Here is a 15653-nt window from a genome sequence, read left to right on the forward strand (position 1 = left end):
ATGTAAATCCTCTAATAATCAGTCTTAGGACAGGTCTTAAATAGAAGCAGAGGAAAATGAAAGGGTTGAGCCACAGTTAGCAGGGAATAAAAAAGGTGAATTTTATGAAAATTGATTTCCTAATAAAGACATGATAAGCTTTGTTTTTACAAAATGGCAGACAAAAAGAAAAGAAAAAACCTGGCAAATGAGGTTTGTTTTTTTTAGGTCTTCGAGTCCTATACACACTCTGCAGTTCTGAACAAACAGAGATGAAAGAACCATTTTATATTCAACATCAAAAAGAGAAAGAAGCCGGAGGTGTTGCATTCCTATAATCCCAGGGTCTTTGGAGGCTGAGGTAGGAGGATCATGAGTTCAAAGCCAGCCTCAGTAACAGGGAAGTGCTAAGCAATTCAGTGAGACTCTTTCTCTAAATAAAATACAAAATAGGGCTGGGGATGTAGGTCAGTGGTTCAGTGCCCTGAGATCAATCCCCAGAAACAACAAAAAAACAAAACGTACCACTCCGTTTGTGTCCAAGCCACCATCTACAAATTTCCCCTAATACATTTACATAAATACATGCCTTGGAGATATGCCACCTGTCAGTAAAGAACTCTAGGTGTTAGAGGGATTAATTTAAAATAAGTTTGACACACTCAAGTATTGTAAATCCTTTAAAAATCCCTCAACTTATAATCAGGATTGGCAGAAAGCATTGATATCGCTCTTGACCGGTGACGAGTCCTGCTTCCTCAGGTGTTGAAGTATAATGCCGGAGAAGCACGCCGAGGCAAATGTAGAGTGGAAATGCAGCTTTATTAAAGAAAAGTAAAAGCAGACTTCTCCCAGGTGGAAGAAGGGGACCCAAAGGCAGAATCCATGGGATGAGCAAATCTTGTCCTTTTTATGGGTTTTAGTCTCCCATTCTTTCCCCCTTATCTCTTTTCTTCCTGCCTATATGACTAGGTCTGGTTTTGCATTAAGTGAGAAGCCATGGGCAGGGGGAGGGCCAGGGTGATTCAGGCAGATAAGGGCCCAGGGAGCATTAATCAGCATCTTCCTGCCTGCAGTCTCTGACAAGGGCAGGTAAATTTGGTTATCAATGGGTTCTGCAGGTCCTTGACACTCCATTGTCCCACGGCAGTCTCCAACTTCCAGAGGCACATGGCTTTCCTGACCTCCATTTCCTAGATCTGACCCGATTCCCTATTTCTACACTAACTGCCTGTCCCCAATTCTGGCTTCAGCATTACAACATTAAGAACCAAATTGGGGTATAGCTCCTCGGTAGAGTGCTTACCCAGCATGTGCGATGCCCTGGGTTCAATCCCCAGCACCACTGAAACAGAACTGAATATTCTTTAGAGAAATCTGTTTTCTTGGGTCAACTTGTTATACTTAATAGTCTATCTCATATGTTTAAGATCTGTAAATAGAGCAATTTCCTTGTCTAACGGTATTCAAACTAATTAGGGCCTTTCAACTTTAATTTAAATCTGAACTGTAATACTTCTCTTGACAGCAAAGATGTTGTATGCCAGGGCCCACTACATTCTCAGGCTGGGGTTGACCCACCCATTAGAGACACTGTCCAGTTAAATGCATTCTCAGTGTTGTGCAAATATTGGTGACCCTTGAGACCTGTTGTATAAAGTAATTCTGCTCCACTCATCTGGATGGTAAGCTCAGGTTCCCGGTGGACTTGGCCTTCTCCCCAGCAGCATTCATCCTCGCGTTTGTCCCTGCTGCCCTCCCATGTTCCTCTTAGTGGAGGAGAAATCTTGTGCATGTCTCTATTTGATGCTGTGCCCAATTTGTGGTCAACTTGCAGTAACAAGGAAACCTTTGTCCGACTCATTATCACCTATTTCATCTCCACATGACATCGCTATTCAGAGTTTTAGTCTGTCACAATCCCTTTTGCAGTTCGGTAGAAGGAAAAGTCAAAGGGCCAGGTCTAAAGCTGGTATTGTATGTGGATTTACCACACAAGCATCAACCTAGAAAAGCGTACCACAGAAAAGCTGTTGTAGAAGGGACTACTGCTGACCAATTTAAAATACGCTGCATTTAAGCCATTCTTCATTTCTCCATTGAAATATTTATCCAGGGTCATTTAGGGATCTAATGGCCAGATAGCTTACAAATCACTTAGATTAACTACGTCCCTTAATTTTTACACCAAGATTTACCCGTGGTCTCACGGGTCATAGCAGAAGCTAGACCGCCCAGCACCAAGGAGTTTTGCAGTAAGACAGTCCTGGATATGGTTCAGGTGCAACTCATATCTCTGTGATCCGAAATACAATACTGAGCCTCTCTCAGTCTTTATTTCTTCATTTGAAAAATGACCTTAAGGGACTGTTGTGAGAACATGTAAACCATGTTGAGAAAGTACCAGGATGACATAAAGCCAGTGTGCCCCTGGCTCTCCCTTCAGGATTTTGTTCTCCCTTTGATCATAAGCCTAGTTATTATTTTCTCTACAGGATACCATGAAATATTTTACTGTAGTTCTCTTTGCAAAGTTCCTTTGGATCACAAGTAGCACCTATCCAATTCTACCTAGTTAAGGAGAAGGGAAATTTTAAGGAGACAAAGCTGTATTAGATAGTTTTCCATCACTGTGATAAAATGCTTGAGAAAAATAAACAGAGGAAAGATTTATTTTGGCGTGGTTCAGAGGTTTCAGTCTGAGGTCACTTGGTTTCGGCACTCTGGACCTGTGGAGAGGAAGAACACTGGTGGGGAGCACGTGGCAGAGCAGAGCTGCTCCATGTCAGAGTGGCCAGGAAGCAAAGAGAGGAAGGGACCAGGGTCCCTTCAAGCACATGTCCCCAGTGACCTACATCCCCCTACTAGACCCCATCTCCTAAAGTTTCTATCTCAGTTGGACCAAGCCTTCAACACAGGAGATTTGGGGGGACATATAAGATCCAAACCACAACAAAGGGTATCTTGGAGCATCTCTTCGGACCCAGAATTTCAGGAATGATCTGAAGCCAGGGAAGGGTCACCACTGTGGGAAGCGGGCTTCTCTTTGGGCCATTTTTAAAAGTTTCTTTTGAGGTTTGACCTCCTTCTTCTCTAGCTGTAGCCTGGCTCCCTCTGCTCCTTGGACCATAAGGGGTGGGATGTTGCCACTCACAGTAGCAGCTCTGATCCCATCTAGTGGGTCCCACTTTGTAGAGGAAGGGCCCACACCTGGAGCAGTCAACAGAGTCTAGCTGGGCAAAGTCACCTTCTGGCTGCTTCAATCAACTCTTGAAGATGAGATGGGAGGCAGAAGATTTCTGGGCAGAGGGTGCTGGGCAGACCATCCAGTGAGGGTCCCCTGCAGTACTTCCCATGGGACATCTCCTTCTGGCCAACAGCTGACAATTACGTGTCTCTAAGTGGGCTACCTGCTAATCCAAGTGTCAGGCTGGGATCGGCTAGGCAAACAGGAAGTAGAAATAAAAGCCAGGAGTGGTTTACTTGTGCACTTTCTGTGACTCGCCAGGGCCTGAGTTCTGTGGTTCCCCAGCTATTGCCCATCAGCAGCAGGACTCTGGAGGTTGGCCAGAGGGAGAGACCAGGGTATGGAAGATATTCAGGAAACGTGTTGAAAACCATCAAAATGTCTTTGGAGCTACGACCTGAGCTAAATAGATATTGGATTTACTCAGCAAAATGAAAATGGACTCAAAGGAAGTGGAACTCAATCTGGGTGGGATTCAGACTTCTCTGCACCCCAAGTGGCAGAACGAGTGAGGTGATTGTTGTGATAGTTAAGCTGATACTTTGAGGTGCCAGAGACTCCAGAAAAATAGATACCTACCTGCACAATGGGATATGCTGGAAATAACAGGATCACCTTGTTTACCCTGGTCCCCCCAATGAGCAAAGCCTCGAGCATTTCTGTACTTTATTGATTCCTTAAGGGAAAATGGCATCATTGCTTATGTCTGACATGAAACGTCAGGTGACTGTGACCTTCGTGAATATGATAGTCAGTGTGCCACTGTTCACACTGAGAACAGCTGTCTTCAACTTAGTGACGGGAGTGAATCGCATTTCTCCCTGTGTTCTCTCTGTTGCATACCTGTTGAATTGTTGAATTTGGTTAGCCACTCCTTCTCAAGCCTTAACTCCCTTACAAACCTTTGCCAGTAAGTTCTCCTCTTTCATAAGCTCCTTTGGTCTCCAGGTTTTATTTCTACAGTGCACAACCAGCATTCCAGAGTCCCAGTCTCAGAACCAATCCCACTTGAAAGCAATGACTCACAAGTGGACCCGCTGGTCATAGAGACTATAAATGGGGCTCAGGAATTCACCCAAAGAATCGCCCTCGGCTGTAGCTCAGAGAGGGATGTCAGCAGGGGAAGGAGGTGATTTGCAGTTACTGAAGCATGAGTGGATGATAGATGGGGCAGGAGTGCAGACCCAAAACCCAGCTAAAATACCAGTGTGGCCGCGTGCAGTGGCGCACACCTGTAATCCCAGCAGCTCAGGAGGCGGAGGCAGGAAAATCACAAGTTCAAAATCAGCCTCAGCAACTTAGCAAGGGCCTATCTCAAAATAGAAATAAAAAGAACTGGTGATCTAGCTCAGGGGCTTAGCCCCCTAGCTCAAACCCAGTATGGAGGAAATCACATCCCAACGAAACTAGACCTTTCTCCCGAGTCCCTCAAGTTTCCTTCTTAAATGAGATGTACAGGAGGTCGTTGGTTAGGGCTGAGCACTAGACCTAACAGACCAAACCAGATGGAGTTGCTCATGCTAAAGTTCCACCTCACCAGGCCAAAGCTAAGAAAATCAGGAGAGAGATGATAGCCAAATGTCCAAACAACCCAGGTTTAGCAGGTGCACCTAAGTCCTCTCCTCTCTAACCTTTACAAGAAAATTAACTTTGAAATGACCCATCTGTTTCTCATTCTGTCCTTGCCTTTCTTGGCCCTTTCCACCCATAAAACCAACCTCTTGTGCTCAGCTCATCAGAACACTTGCTATTCTATGGAATGAGGTGCTGTCTTACTCGAGAATTGCAAATAAAAGCCAATTCAGATCTTCAAATCTGTTGTAATTTTGTCTTTTAACAGAACCAATAAAAATAAACTCAAATACAGCAAGACAGAATGAGATACACAGGAAGTTTGCAGAGCTAAGGACACAGGATACACCCTCGCCCTTACAGAATCAACAAACTAGCAATGGCGAGGTAGGGCCTGGAAACTGGCCAAGTCCGACTCCGCAGCCCTAAGACCACTACCCCGTGGGTTCTCTGACTGCTGTCCCAGGACTGGCGGCAGCAGCGTTACCTGGAAACTTGTTAAAAATGCAAATTTGGGTCTGTCCCAGGCCTTGGGGATCAGAAACCCTGGGGTGGGAAGCAGCCATGTGCTTTAACCCGCCCCAGTGCAATCAGATGCCCGCTAAAATCTAATGCGTCCTTTTCTCTCAGGCTAAAGAGTGCGGGCATGGCAAAATGGCCCGGCTCCAGGGTCTGGAACTGGACACCTCTGTCCCAGGGAGATCCGAGTGGACGTTTCTTCTCAATGACAGAAACAGAATCCCACCACATCCGAATTCACTCATTCCTCCCACCAACATTTATTAAACATCAAGCCACCAAGCGGATGTTCACCAGTTCTGCACGACCTTGTCACGGACCAGCTGGCCTTGCGGCTCAGTGGCATCTGGAGGCAGGAGGGCCAAGTAGACGGGCGTCTCGGCCGCCTCCTCCGCAGTCCTGCAGCCCCGGTCCCCGGCCACGTCTGCCTGCAGCGGTCCAGGGCAGCAGGCGTTGAGCAGAATCCGGTCGGCTTTCCTCTTCTCATCCAGCCGACGGGCCAGGATTCTCGATAAGACCGTGACCCCCAACTTGGACACCCCATAGGCCGAGCTGGGCCAGCCTTCCCTCTCGTGCACCTCATTTCTCGTGTCCTCCACAAACTTTTTCATGAGGTCCACCAGGTCCCCCTCGGTGAGGGTGTCGCACCGGAACTTCTCCTGCAGGTCCTCGCTGCAGTGCTCGAGGGCTCTGGTGCCCTGTGAGCTGCTGATGTTCACCACTCTCCCTGGAACAGAGGAACAGACCACGGACGCCCGTCATAAAGCGGCTCGACCCGCACCGTGCGGGTTTAAGGCTGAAAAACATCGAACAGAGACGCTGGGCAGGAAATCTGGTGTGGGCAGGGCAAAGAAGGGGCGGGTGTGAAACATTTATTTTGGCTCCCGTTTTCCCAAGGGGAAGAAAGAACACAGCTCCATCAACAACAGGGTACAATGAATCAAAATGCAGTCTGTAAAAAATTAAAAGATAATTTTAAAAAAAGTTACTGTATGAGAGCATTCATGAACTATGTTAAAATTCCAAAGTTGGTCATTTTTAAAAAAATTTTTTTTAGTTGTCAATGGATCTTTCATTTTTATTTATTAATATGTGGTATTAAGTATCAAACCCAGGGCCTCACACGTGCCAGGCAAGTGCTCTGCCACGGAGACACAACTCCAGCCCCTAGTTGATCATTTTAAATATGAGTTTTAACTTCCATCATCCACTTATTCAGCTCTTTACTGAGTGTGCCACTGTGTGCCAGGTGCTGGGATCTCCAGTAAACAGGTAGAAAAGAAGAACAGGGTTTCCCTTCTGCAGCGATTTTCCAGGAGCTGGGCGCACCTGTCATCTGCAGCAGAGTCGCTGGGCACTTTTATAAACAGCCTCCGTTGACACACGTACTGCCCGCGCCTGCTTCTGAGGGATGGCACCCTCATCCTGAGGTCTCGGATCCCCGTTCCCTAGGATGGCACATTCCTAGGGCCCCGGGCAGCCACTTCTACCCCTGGGTGCCTACACCAGGATCAAGCCACACCAGGGAACGCCTTGTCCTTAGTGCCAGGCACGTCCACAAGCGGAGCAGGTTGATTCTTCGTCCTGGTTCTGATTGTTAGTTTCTGGTTAGTAATAATGTGTTAGGATTCGTTAAACTAATATGAATTAATATTCATGCCGAGAATAGTTCACGACTACTAAAGAGACAGTTTGCCCGTGAAAGCATATATGCATGCCAGCACACAGACGACAATCTGAAGCACAGCTGGAAACCCCCAAACCAGCCAGCATGAATTTGCACATTTTATCCACCATCAAAACCTACCAGTCAGGTGTGGTGGTGCACGACTATAATCCCAGCTGCTGGGGGGTGGGGAACTGCAATTCAAAACCAGTCTCCGCAACTTAGAGAGGCCCTAAGCAACTCAGTGAGACCCTTGTCCCTAAATAAAATATATAAAAGGGCTGAGGATGCAGCTCAGTAGTTAAGTGCCTCTGGGTTCAAGTCCCAGTACCGAATAAATACATAAATAAATAAGAAAGAAAAGACAAGACACCAATTTGGGGGCAGTTCTTTTCCTTTAACTGGGGATTGAGCCCAGGGGTGTTTTACCATTGAGCTACGTCCCCAGTCTTTTTCATTTTTTGTTGTAGACATGGTCTTCCTAAGTTGCTGAGAGTCTCACTAAATTGCTGAGGTTGGCCTCAAACTTGTGATCCTTCTGTTTCAGCCTCCTGAGGGGTTGGGGTTACAGGTGTGTGCCATCACGCCCGACTTGGGAGTTATTTTCTTACATGTTGTTCTGAATTCACATTCTCTACATTAGGTGGCATTCACCCCAGATGCACAATGAGGGGTGTACATTCTGTTGGATGTCTTCAAGGGTCCTGTTTATGGAGATACCCTCTGTCTCTCCTTGAAAACCAACACCTCAGTCATCCTACAGGTATGTGTGATTCTTCAGTCTCTCTTTCCCTTTCTCACTTTCAATGGTGATATTGAAGCCAGAATTGGGAACAGGTAGTTAGTGTAGAAATAGGGGATCGGGTCAAATCGAGGAAATGGAGGCCATAAAATCATCTGCCTCTGGAAGTTGGAAACTGCCCCTGGAAGAATGGAATGTCAAGGATCTCCGGAGCCCATTGATCACCAAATGTACCTGCCTTTATCAAGGACTGCAAGCCAGGAGCTGCTAATTAATGCCCCCTGGGCCCTTGCCTGCCTGAATCACCTTGTCCCTCCCCCTGCCCATGGCTTCTCACTTAATGCAAAACCAGGCCTAGTCACGTAGGCAGGAAAGAGAGATAAGGGGGGAGGGAACTGGAGAACAAAAGAGAATTTAACCTATAAAAGATGGAGGGTGCGCTCCCTTCTTGGGACTTCAGAACATCAGCCATGGCCCCCTTCTTCCTCCCGGGAGAAGTCTGTGTTATTAGCTTTAAATAAAACCTGCTTAATCTGCTTGCCTTGGCTGCTTCTCTAGTGTTCAATCTTCAACATTAGAAGGAGCAGAACTGTCACCGGTAAACGGCGGTATCAATATGTACTTCTTTCCTAAATTTTGAAAAACTTGAAAACTAATGAGAAGTTGCAGAGAGTTCAGTAAAAGTTCACACATACACTTCATCCAAGTTCACAATGATTAACATTTTGCCACCTTTGCTTTCTCCCTCCCTCCTTTTCTCCAAGTTGCAGAAATTGTAAACTCTCTCCTCAAATATTTTAGTATTCAAGTGGTTCGGTTGGTGTGGGATTGGTTCCAGGACCCCGGGAATACCAAGTCTGCAGATGCTCAAATCCCATCTACAAAATGTCACAGCATTTGCAGAGAACTAAAGCAATCCTCTCAGAGACTTTGAATGGTCTCCAGCTTATCCACCACCTCAACACCATGTCAACACTGGAAATCTCTGTACTGTTGGGGAGTAATGACAAGAAGAAAACGTCCACAGTCAAATATAGATGCAATTTTTTTTTTTTTTACAATTTGCAAAAATATTCTCATTCCGTAGCTGTTGAATCCCCACCTTAAAACCAGAAGGTACAGGGGCCCACTATGTGGTAATGGGCCTTCCCCACCAGAAGCACAGCACTATTGTACGACCCTGTTAGCTCCAGTGACGTGCATGTTCAAATGTCCCCAGTCATTCCAATAATGCTGCTTTATAGTTGTTGTTTGTCTTAATCCAAAATCCAATGTGGGACTTGGGATTGCATGCAGCCACCATATATCTCTTTAGTCCACTTTCATCTAGATTAGTTGGTAATGAGCTTTCTTTAGAGGACTTCGGTTCATTATTTTGTAGGATTTCCCCCAATTTGGACTGGTCTGACTACATTTACTTCATTATTTTGGGCAAGATGCTACATAGGTGATGAATTCTCCACTGCTTTCTATACACTTTGTTCTCCAACCCTTGGCTGCTCAGGGAGTGTTGTTTCCAGGGGAAGGAAGAAAGGAAAGCCACAAAGCAGATACTCCCTCTAAGCCTTCCTGAAAATGCGGATCCTTCCGCAGGAGAGGTGTCCTCTTTGATCCCAGGGCATACCTCTGAGAGAGGTGGGGTAGAGCGACAAGGGGAACCTAGTCAACAGGATGGGTCCAATCCTAAGGACACCCCATCTGAGGGTCAGGTGATCCTGTTGGTCCTGAAACACCTGCAGCCTCATTTTAGAAAGAGTGGGCAAATAGCTCCCTCTAGTGGCTCAAAGGTTGCTTAGCCTATTTACTCAGAATCCAACAAATAAGCAACCAAAGGCTTTTTTAAAGTAACATTTTAGAGCTAAACAAAAAGGAATTAAGAAGCAAAGATGCTCAGTAAACACGAGGTTTACCAAAAACATCACAAATATTATCATGTTGTAAAGCAGAGACTCCTACTTTGGAAAGTAATGTTAAAGAACTGACTAAAGATAGAGATTCAACCGCTCTGTCTTAATTCTCAAATCCCACTCTCAAAGTCTTATCTTAAAATGGCTTGGTTTATAATCATTTGACACCCTAATTACTATTTCACTAGGACAAATTATCCTAATTTGATTGCATAGTGAAGTCAAGAAAGTAGGAGACTTTCCAGATCCATGGCTACATGTGTGTGTTCAGTTTTTTTGGCCTCAACTCTCCTCTCTGTTAAGTGGAGGTGAAGTAACACAAGGCTTCATCAGTACTTTCAGCTCTTGAATTCTATGACTATAAAATTCAGCAGGGAAAAGACTTCCTGATAGCTTGGTAAAAGACAGTCCTGCGGTAGAATATTACACAGCCATTAAAAAGAATGAGAAAACTTTCTGTTCTAATCAGGGAAGAGCCCCAGATGTGGAAAGGGAACAGAAAGAAAAATCACATTGAGTGTGTTGGTATGGGCCTTTAGGCCCAGCTACTTGGGAGGCTGAGGCAGGTGGATCACCTGAGCCCAGAATACTGGGTCAACCTGGAAAATGTAGCAGGATCCCATTTTAAAACAAAAAACAAAAAGCAAGGTGGCCAATACTGTGCTAAACTTCGCCTTTTGTGTAAAACATGGGAGTTTTGAAAATGTGCACTTTTATGCACTTAGGTTTGTATTTGTAAACGCCATCTCCTTGCATCTGGGCACTCACCAGCTCCATGCTCCTGGACCAAAGGCTTCCCACGACCAGCACCTACAACTGTCTGCAGGCTTTCTATGATCCCAGTCCATTAAGAAACTGATAGAGAAAATTGATCCCTGTGGAGCTTGAGAGCAAGAGTGGATGGGTGGAGGACTGCACCTCCCTCCATGTGCCTGCTTAGATTTAAACCCTATTTAAAAATCACATTTCTAATAAATCACACAGTTCTTCCTCAGAATCACAGCTAACTTCTTCAGAAAGAAAATCCTCAGGGAGGTAAACCTTCAGCTGGGGGAAAGCTAGCCAGCGTGGTCATCACTTACACATCTGATTCATGGTTAATATCTGTCTCCTCCACTGGGCTCTGAGCTCCATGGACAAGATGGTCCCCAGCCAGGAGACTCACCACTGCATCCCCAGCACCCAGGATGATGCCTTGGATATGGGAGGCACTCAATAAATATTTGTGGGAAAGTAACAATGTATTCATTCAATACTTGGGGGTGTGGGCAATGTTGTTTGTTTGTTTGTTTTGGTACCGGGGATTGAATTTAGGGGCACGCAACCACTGAGCCACATCCCCAGCCCTTTTTTTGTATTTTATTTAGAGACAGGGTCTCACTGAGTTGCTTAGGGTCTTGCTAAGTTCCTGAGGCTGGTTTTGAACTCGTAGTCCTCCTGCCTCATCCTCTCAAGCTGCTGGGATTACAGGTGGGCACCACTGCACCTGGCAACAATGTATTTTCTAATAAAGAAAAAGCTTTCAGATTGTCTCAATCTTATAAAGTTGGATTAAGAAAGGAATACAGGGAAAGTCATAATGCCAGAACAGATACCATCCCCCAGATCCCCAGACAAGCCCGGCGTGGGCCTGATCTCAGGGAGGAGGGATTCACTGAGATTGCTCAGAGACAAGAACCTTTGGGGATTTGTGACATTGTCAGCGAGGGTTGAAGATCATAATCTGGATCCCAAGGGCACTGTGGTCTGTCATACGTATATTTGAGAACTATAGCTGAAATAGTCAAGTGAGGAGCCAGACACTTGAGAAAATAGGGCAATTTTCTACACCCCCATCCCCCACCCCTTACAAAGAAACAGCAGAGCCGGGGAATGTAGCCCAGTGATAGAGCTTGCGGGCATGCGTGAAGCTCTTGGGTCTATTCCAGGCACCACCGAAAAGGGAGGGAGGGAGGGAAGGAAGGAGGGAAGGAAGGAAGGAAGGAAGGAAGGAAGGAAGGAAAGAAGGAAGGAAGAGCAGCCCTGGGTGATCCCTGGGGTCAGCCACTCTTTCCTGAGGGACACACCTAACAGCCCACCTGCTGGACTTACCATGAGGCTTCATTATGGGAAGCAATTCAGTGCAGACGTTTCTAGTAGCAAAAAAGTTTGTCTTCAGGGTCATCTCAGCTTGAATGTCGAAGGGTGTTGGATCATCCACTTTCAAAAAGACAGAGAAACAAAGAGAAAGTCACCCCCCCCCACACACACAAGCTCATGAGAAAGTGGATCCTATTGCATAACAATTAATTGAAGGAAAAACAAACTTTTTTAAACCTCTAGTGGTTGGTTCTCAAACTTTAGTGTGCATGGGAATCCCCTGCAAGGCCTGTAAAAACAGTTTTCTGGGTCACACCCGGGGAGTTTCTCATGGGTACTGCTACAGCTGCTGGGCTTCCCGCCCCAGTTCCAGACCCCTGGTCTGCGGCTGCTTCTTAAACTTGAAAGTCACAGGAGAACCTGGGGTATGTGTTAAAATGCAGATTTTGATTCAGCACGTGTGAGGCCTGAGTGTCTGCAGGTTATGACCCACACAGGATCCTCCAACTCTTGTCTAGGAAGCCGGGCGTTTATCCGCCAATCCCTGGCCAGTGGCTGCAGTCACTCCGAACGCTGTCAATTCCTGGTTCAGCAGCTCCCCAAAGCCCACTGGCTGAGTAGGAGGTGCTGGTGAGAGGAAGCCTGGGTTCCCAAGCAGAGCTAGAGTGAGCGCAGGGGCTGGGGAGGTAGCTCAGGGGTAGAGCGCTTGCCTACCAAGTGTGAGATGCTGGGTTCCACCCTCAGCACCATATAAAATTAAATAAATAAAATAAAGCTATGGTGTCCATCTACAAATAATAATAATAATAATAATAATAATAATAATAATAATAATAATAATAATAATAATAGTGCCTAGGGCGGAAAACAGAGCGACTTCTGCACAATCGGTTCTTTTCCCTGCTCGGTTGTAAGCGGAGCTGGCCTGTTTCTCTATACTCCAGGATCATGGCAACTCAGTAACTTTCTTCATTGAGAAATTGCTTGAATAAACAATTTCTTTGCTTTTTTTTCCCCCTCAAGGAAGATGCTTCTTAAAAGCCACACTTGAATGCCTGATAACCAACACTGGCTCCCCGGGGGCGGGAACCAGGGCTCGCTTCCCTTTGGCCAGAGCCTATCAAAGCTCTCCATTAAACAAACTATGAAATCCACTAATGTGCAAGTGCGCGCTAATTGTGTCTTAGCGACTCATTTCCTGTCCTGAGCAGATGTCTCCTGGCATCTATGAATGCGCCCTTGTTTCACAAGGGAAAGCGAAAGCCAAAAGTGATTTTGGAGACCCTTGGCAAAGGAAATGGTTCTTGCCGTGGACAGAGAGCTGATGAGCTGCTGAGGCGTGGCTCCCTCCCGGGAGGCCGGTTTTCCTACAAACAGCCGCAGCTGAAAGTTCTGGGAGGGCCCTGGGCGGCGCACGGGCCTGCACAGGCCGGCGGGCCCCGGGGCAGGCAGGGTGCGCGGTGTCGGGCGCCTGGGCCCGCCTGCGCTCCCGACCCGGGAAGGCGAAAGACTGCCTTGCAAGGCGGCAGCTGAGCGCATCCCCAGGGGCTGGCGCCGCCCTCCCGGATCACTCAAGTGGAAGGTGGGGACGCTCGCGGCTTGCTGCCCGCACCCTCGGAGCGCCGCGGCGAGTCCTCCCTCCAAGCCCCGCACCTACTCGTAAAGGCGATGCCTGCGTTGTTGACCAGCACGTTGAGTCCCCCGTACTCCCTGCGCAGGAAGTCGCGCAGGGCGCGGATGCTCTGCAGGTCGTCGATGTCCAGCTGGTGGAAGCGCGGGCTCAGGCCCTCCGCCTGCAGCTGCTGCACCGCTGCCCGGCCCCGCGCCTCGTCGCGCGCGGTGAGCACCACGTCCCCCGAGAACTGCCGGCACAGGTCGCGCGCGATGGCGAAGCCGATGCCCTTGTTGGCTCCGGTGACCAGCGCCACGCGGCTGCAGGACGACATGGCGCGGGGCAGCGCCGGACACCTGCGTGGAGAGCTGACCTGTCAGCGGACCACCCCGGGTGCGCGCTGCGGAGCCGGGCCAGGGCCGCAGCAGCCACTCGGATCTAAGTTCTGGGATCCAGTGCTACGACTCCTAGAGAACAAGGCCCCCGGCGTCGGTCCCTCCCCTCTGAGGAGGGGCCGTCTGATCCCGAAGGTTTCGTAACGCCCCAGCTCGCGGGTCCGCCTCCTCCCCGCGCTGGGGTTTTGATCCCAGCTCTGAAATGAGGGGCGATCGCGAGACGCACTTTCCTCTGAGCAACACGGGTGGCGATGTGTTCTTAGCAGTTGGACCAAAGCAACTATTTCGGGAGAACTCCAAAGGCAGACAAACAAGTGCTGAGTAATTTTCTTGGGCGTGAGCCCATTATCCATTGCAAAATGCAAATGTTCGCTTTTGCCTAACGTGCAATGAAAACACTTAGACATAGTAACTGCTTCTGCAGACAACGATCCTCTGGAGAATTAGCGAAGACAGGTTCTGTGAGTAGACAGGTGTGGCCGGCTGCCCGGCTCCGTGCGCCCCTGTGCGCCCCCACGTGGGAGAGCATGTCTACCGTGTGCCGGATCCTTTATAGGAATGCTTTATGTAACCCTAACATACTTCTATGGTGTCGGGAGTCTGCCTTCAGCTTTAGTAGGAGGAGGATATATCTCTACAGATACTTCTCCAAATAGATCTAGATCCATCTGCGTTTCCGCTCGCAGTGAGATCTGTGCACCCACAGACAAAATTAAAGACGTGGCAGGGTCTGGGCGTGCAATGAGAGCCCCACCCATCTTCTTCAGTGTAACCCCAGCCTGTTTGATTGGTGACTTCGAGATTTGGGGAAGACGGTGATCTCATCGTGACTCAACTTTTCCCATGCCCAGCTGGCCAAACTGCCTGGTTCCTGTTACCCTGACTCCACCCCCTTATAAAGCCAACACCTGAGGTCAGGAAGGTGGGTGCCTGCTGGTCTAAGGTGCCTCAACCCAGTGTATCATTCTTTTCTTCCCGAAGATTAGTTGGAACCCTGTTTTCAGAACATTCAAGTTTTTCTTCCAGTTTGATTTTATTGAAACAAAAGTTTTTGTTTGTTTGTTTAGAGAGGGGTCTCACTATGTTGCCTACTACACTGGTCCCTTCCTGCTGACTCAGGTGATCCTCTGGAGTAGCAGGAAGAACAGGTGCACACTGCCATTCCTGGCTTTGCTTTTCTTTCTTCTTGTCTCTCATCGTCTGGCTTAAAGTTTAGCTTTTATTTTACCCCCTTCAAGGAACCACCTTTTGGTTTTATTGATCTTTTTTCTCCATTTTTTTTCTGATTATGTTGATTTCTAATCTGCTCTTTACTTCCTTTTTTATCTGCTCATTTGGGTTTTATTTGCTCTTCAGTCTCTTATAGTGGAAGCTGAGACAGTTGATTGGAGAATATGGGGTGTCCTAACTATGTATTTCCCTTAAAGTACTATTTAGTGGAATCCCACACCTACTGAACATGCCGTTTTCAATTCTGGTCAGCTCAAAATACTTTCCAATTTACCACTGATGTGCTCTTTCACCAACAGTATTTAGAAGTGTTTTTTTTTTTATTACTAATTTTAGATTTCCAACTCTTCCAGGATTTCCCAGCTATTTTGCTGTTGATGATTTCTAACTTAATTCCATTGTGATCAGAGAACCTACTTTGACATTTAAATTCTTTTTTAAAGAGTTTCAAAACCACCAGGTGCAGTGGCACACACCTGCAATCCCAGCTACTCCCGGGAGACTGAGGCTGAGGCAGGAGGGTCGCTTCAGCCCAGGAGTTTGGGGCCAGTGCAGGCTGTGAGATCCCCATCTCTTAAAAAATAGAAAGGAATTTCAAAAGCAGATAGACATATATTTTTTTCTTCTCATGGATCTATTAAAGCATGGTTTATGTAAAGGCAATAATCTCAGAAAGGTAAACCTTGGTGAAGAAAAGAGAATAAC

At 47.2% G+C, this 15653-nt stretch overlaps 1 protein-coding gene across 2 annotated transcripts in view; it reads right to left on the reverse strand.

The window, feature by feature from the left end:
• Positions 1-5547: 5547 nt before the first annotated feature.
• The window catches only part of LOC306670939 (carbonyl reductase [NADPH] 3), a 60413-nt gene continuing 50307 nt past the window's right edge, over positions 5548-15653 (reverse strand). The window contains exons 2-4 of one of the 2 annotated variants that reach the window (XM_079156006.1): positions 13369-13696; positions 11724-11831; positions 5548-6044 (exon numbers count right to left, since the gene is read on the reverse strand). In XM_079156006.1, the coding sequence (XP_079012132.1) occupies positions 5608-6044; positions 11724-11831; positions 13369-13657 (834 nt within the window). In that variant the 5' untranslated portion in view covers positions 13658-13696 and the 3' untranslated portion in view covers positions 5548-5607. Of the gene's footprint in view, positions 6045-11723; positions 11832-13368; positions 14162-15653 lie in introns of those variants that run through there. The other variant, XM_079156005.1, reaches the window with a different exon arrangement.

This window comes from Sciurus vulgaris (assembly GCF_902686455.1).
Source record: "Sciurus vulgaris genome assembly, chromosome: 10".
Classification (NCBI taxonomy): Eukaryota; Metazoa; Chordata; class Mammalia; order Rodentia; family Sciuridae; genus Sciurus; species Sciurus vulgaris.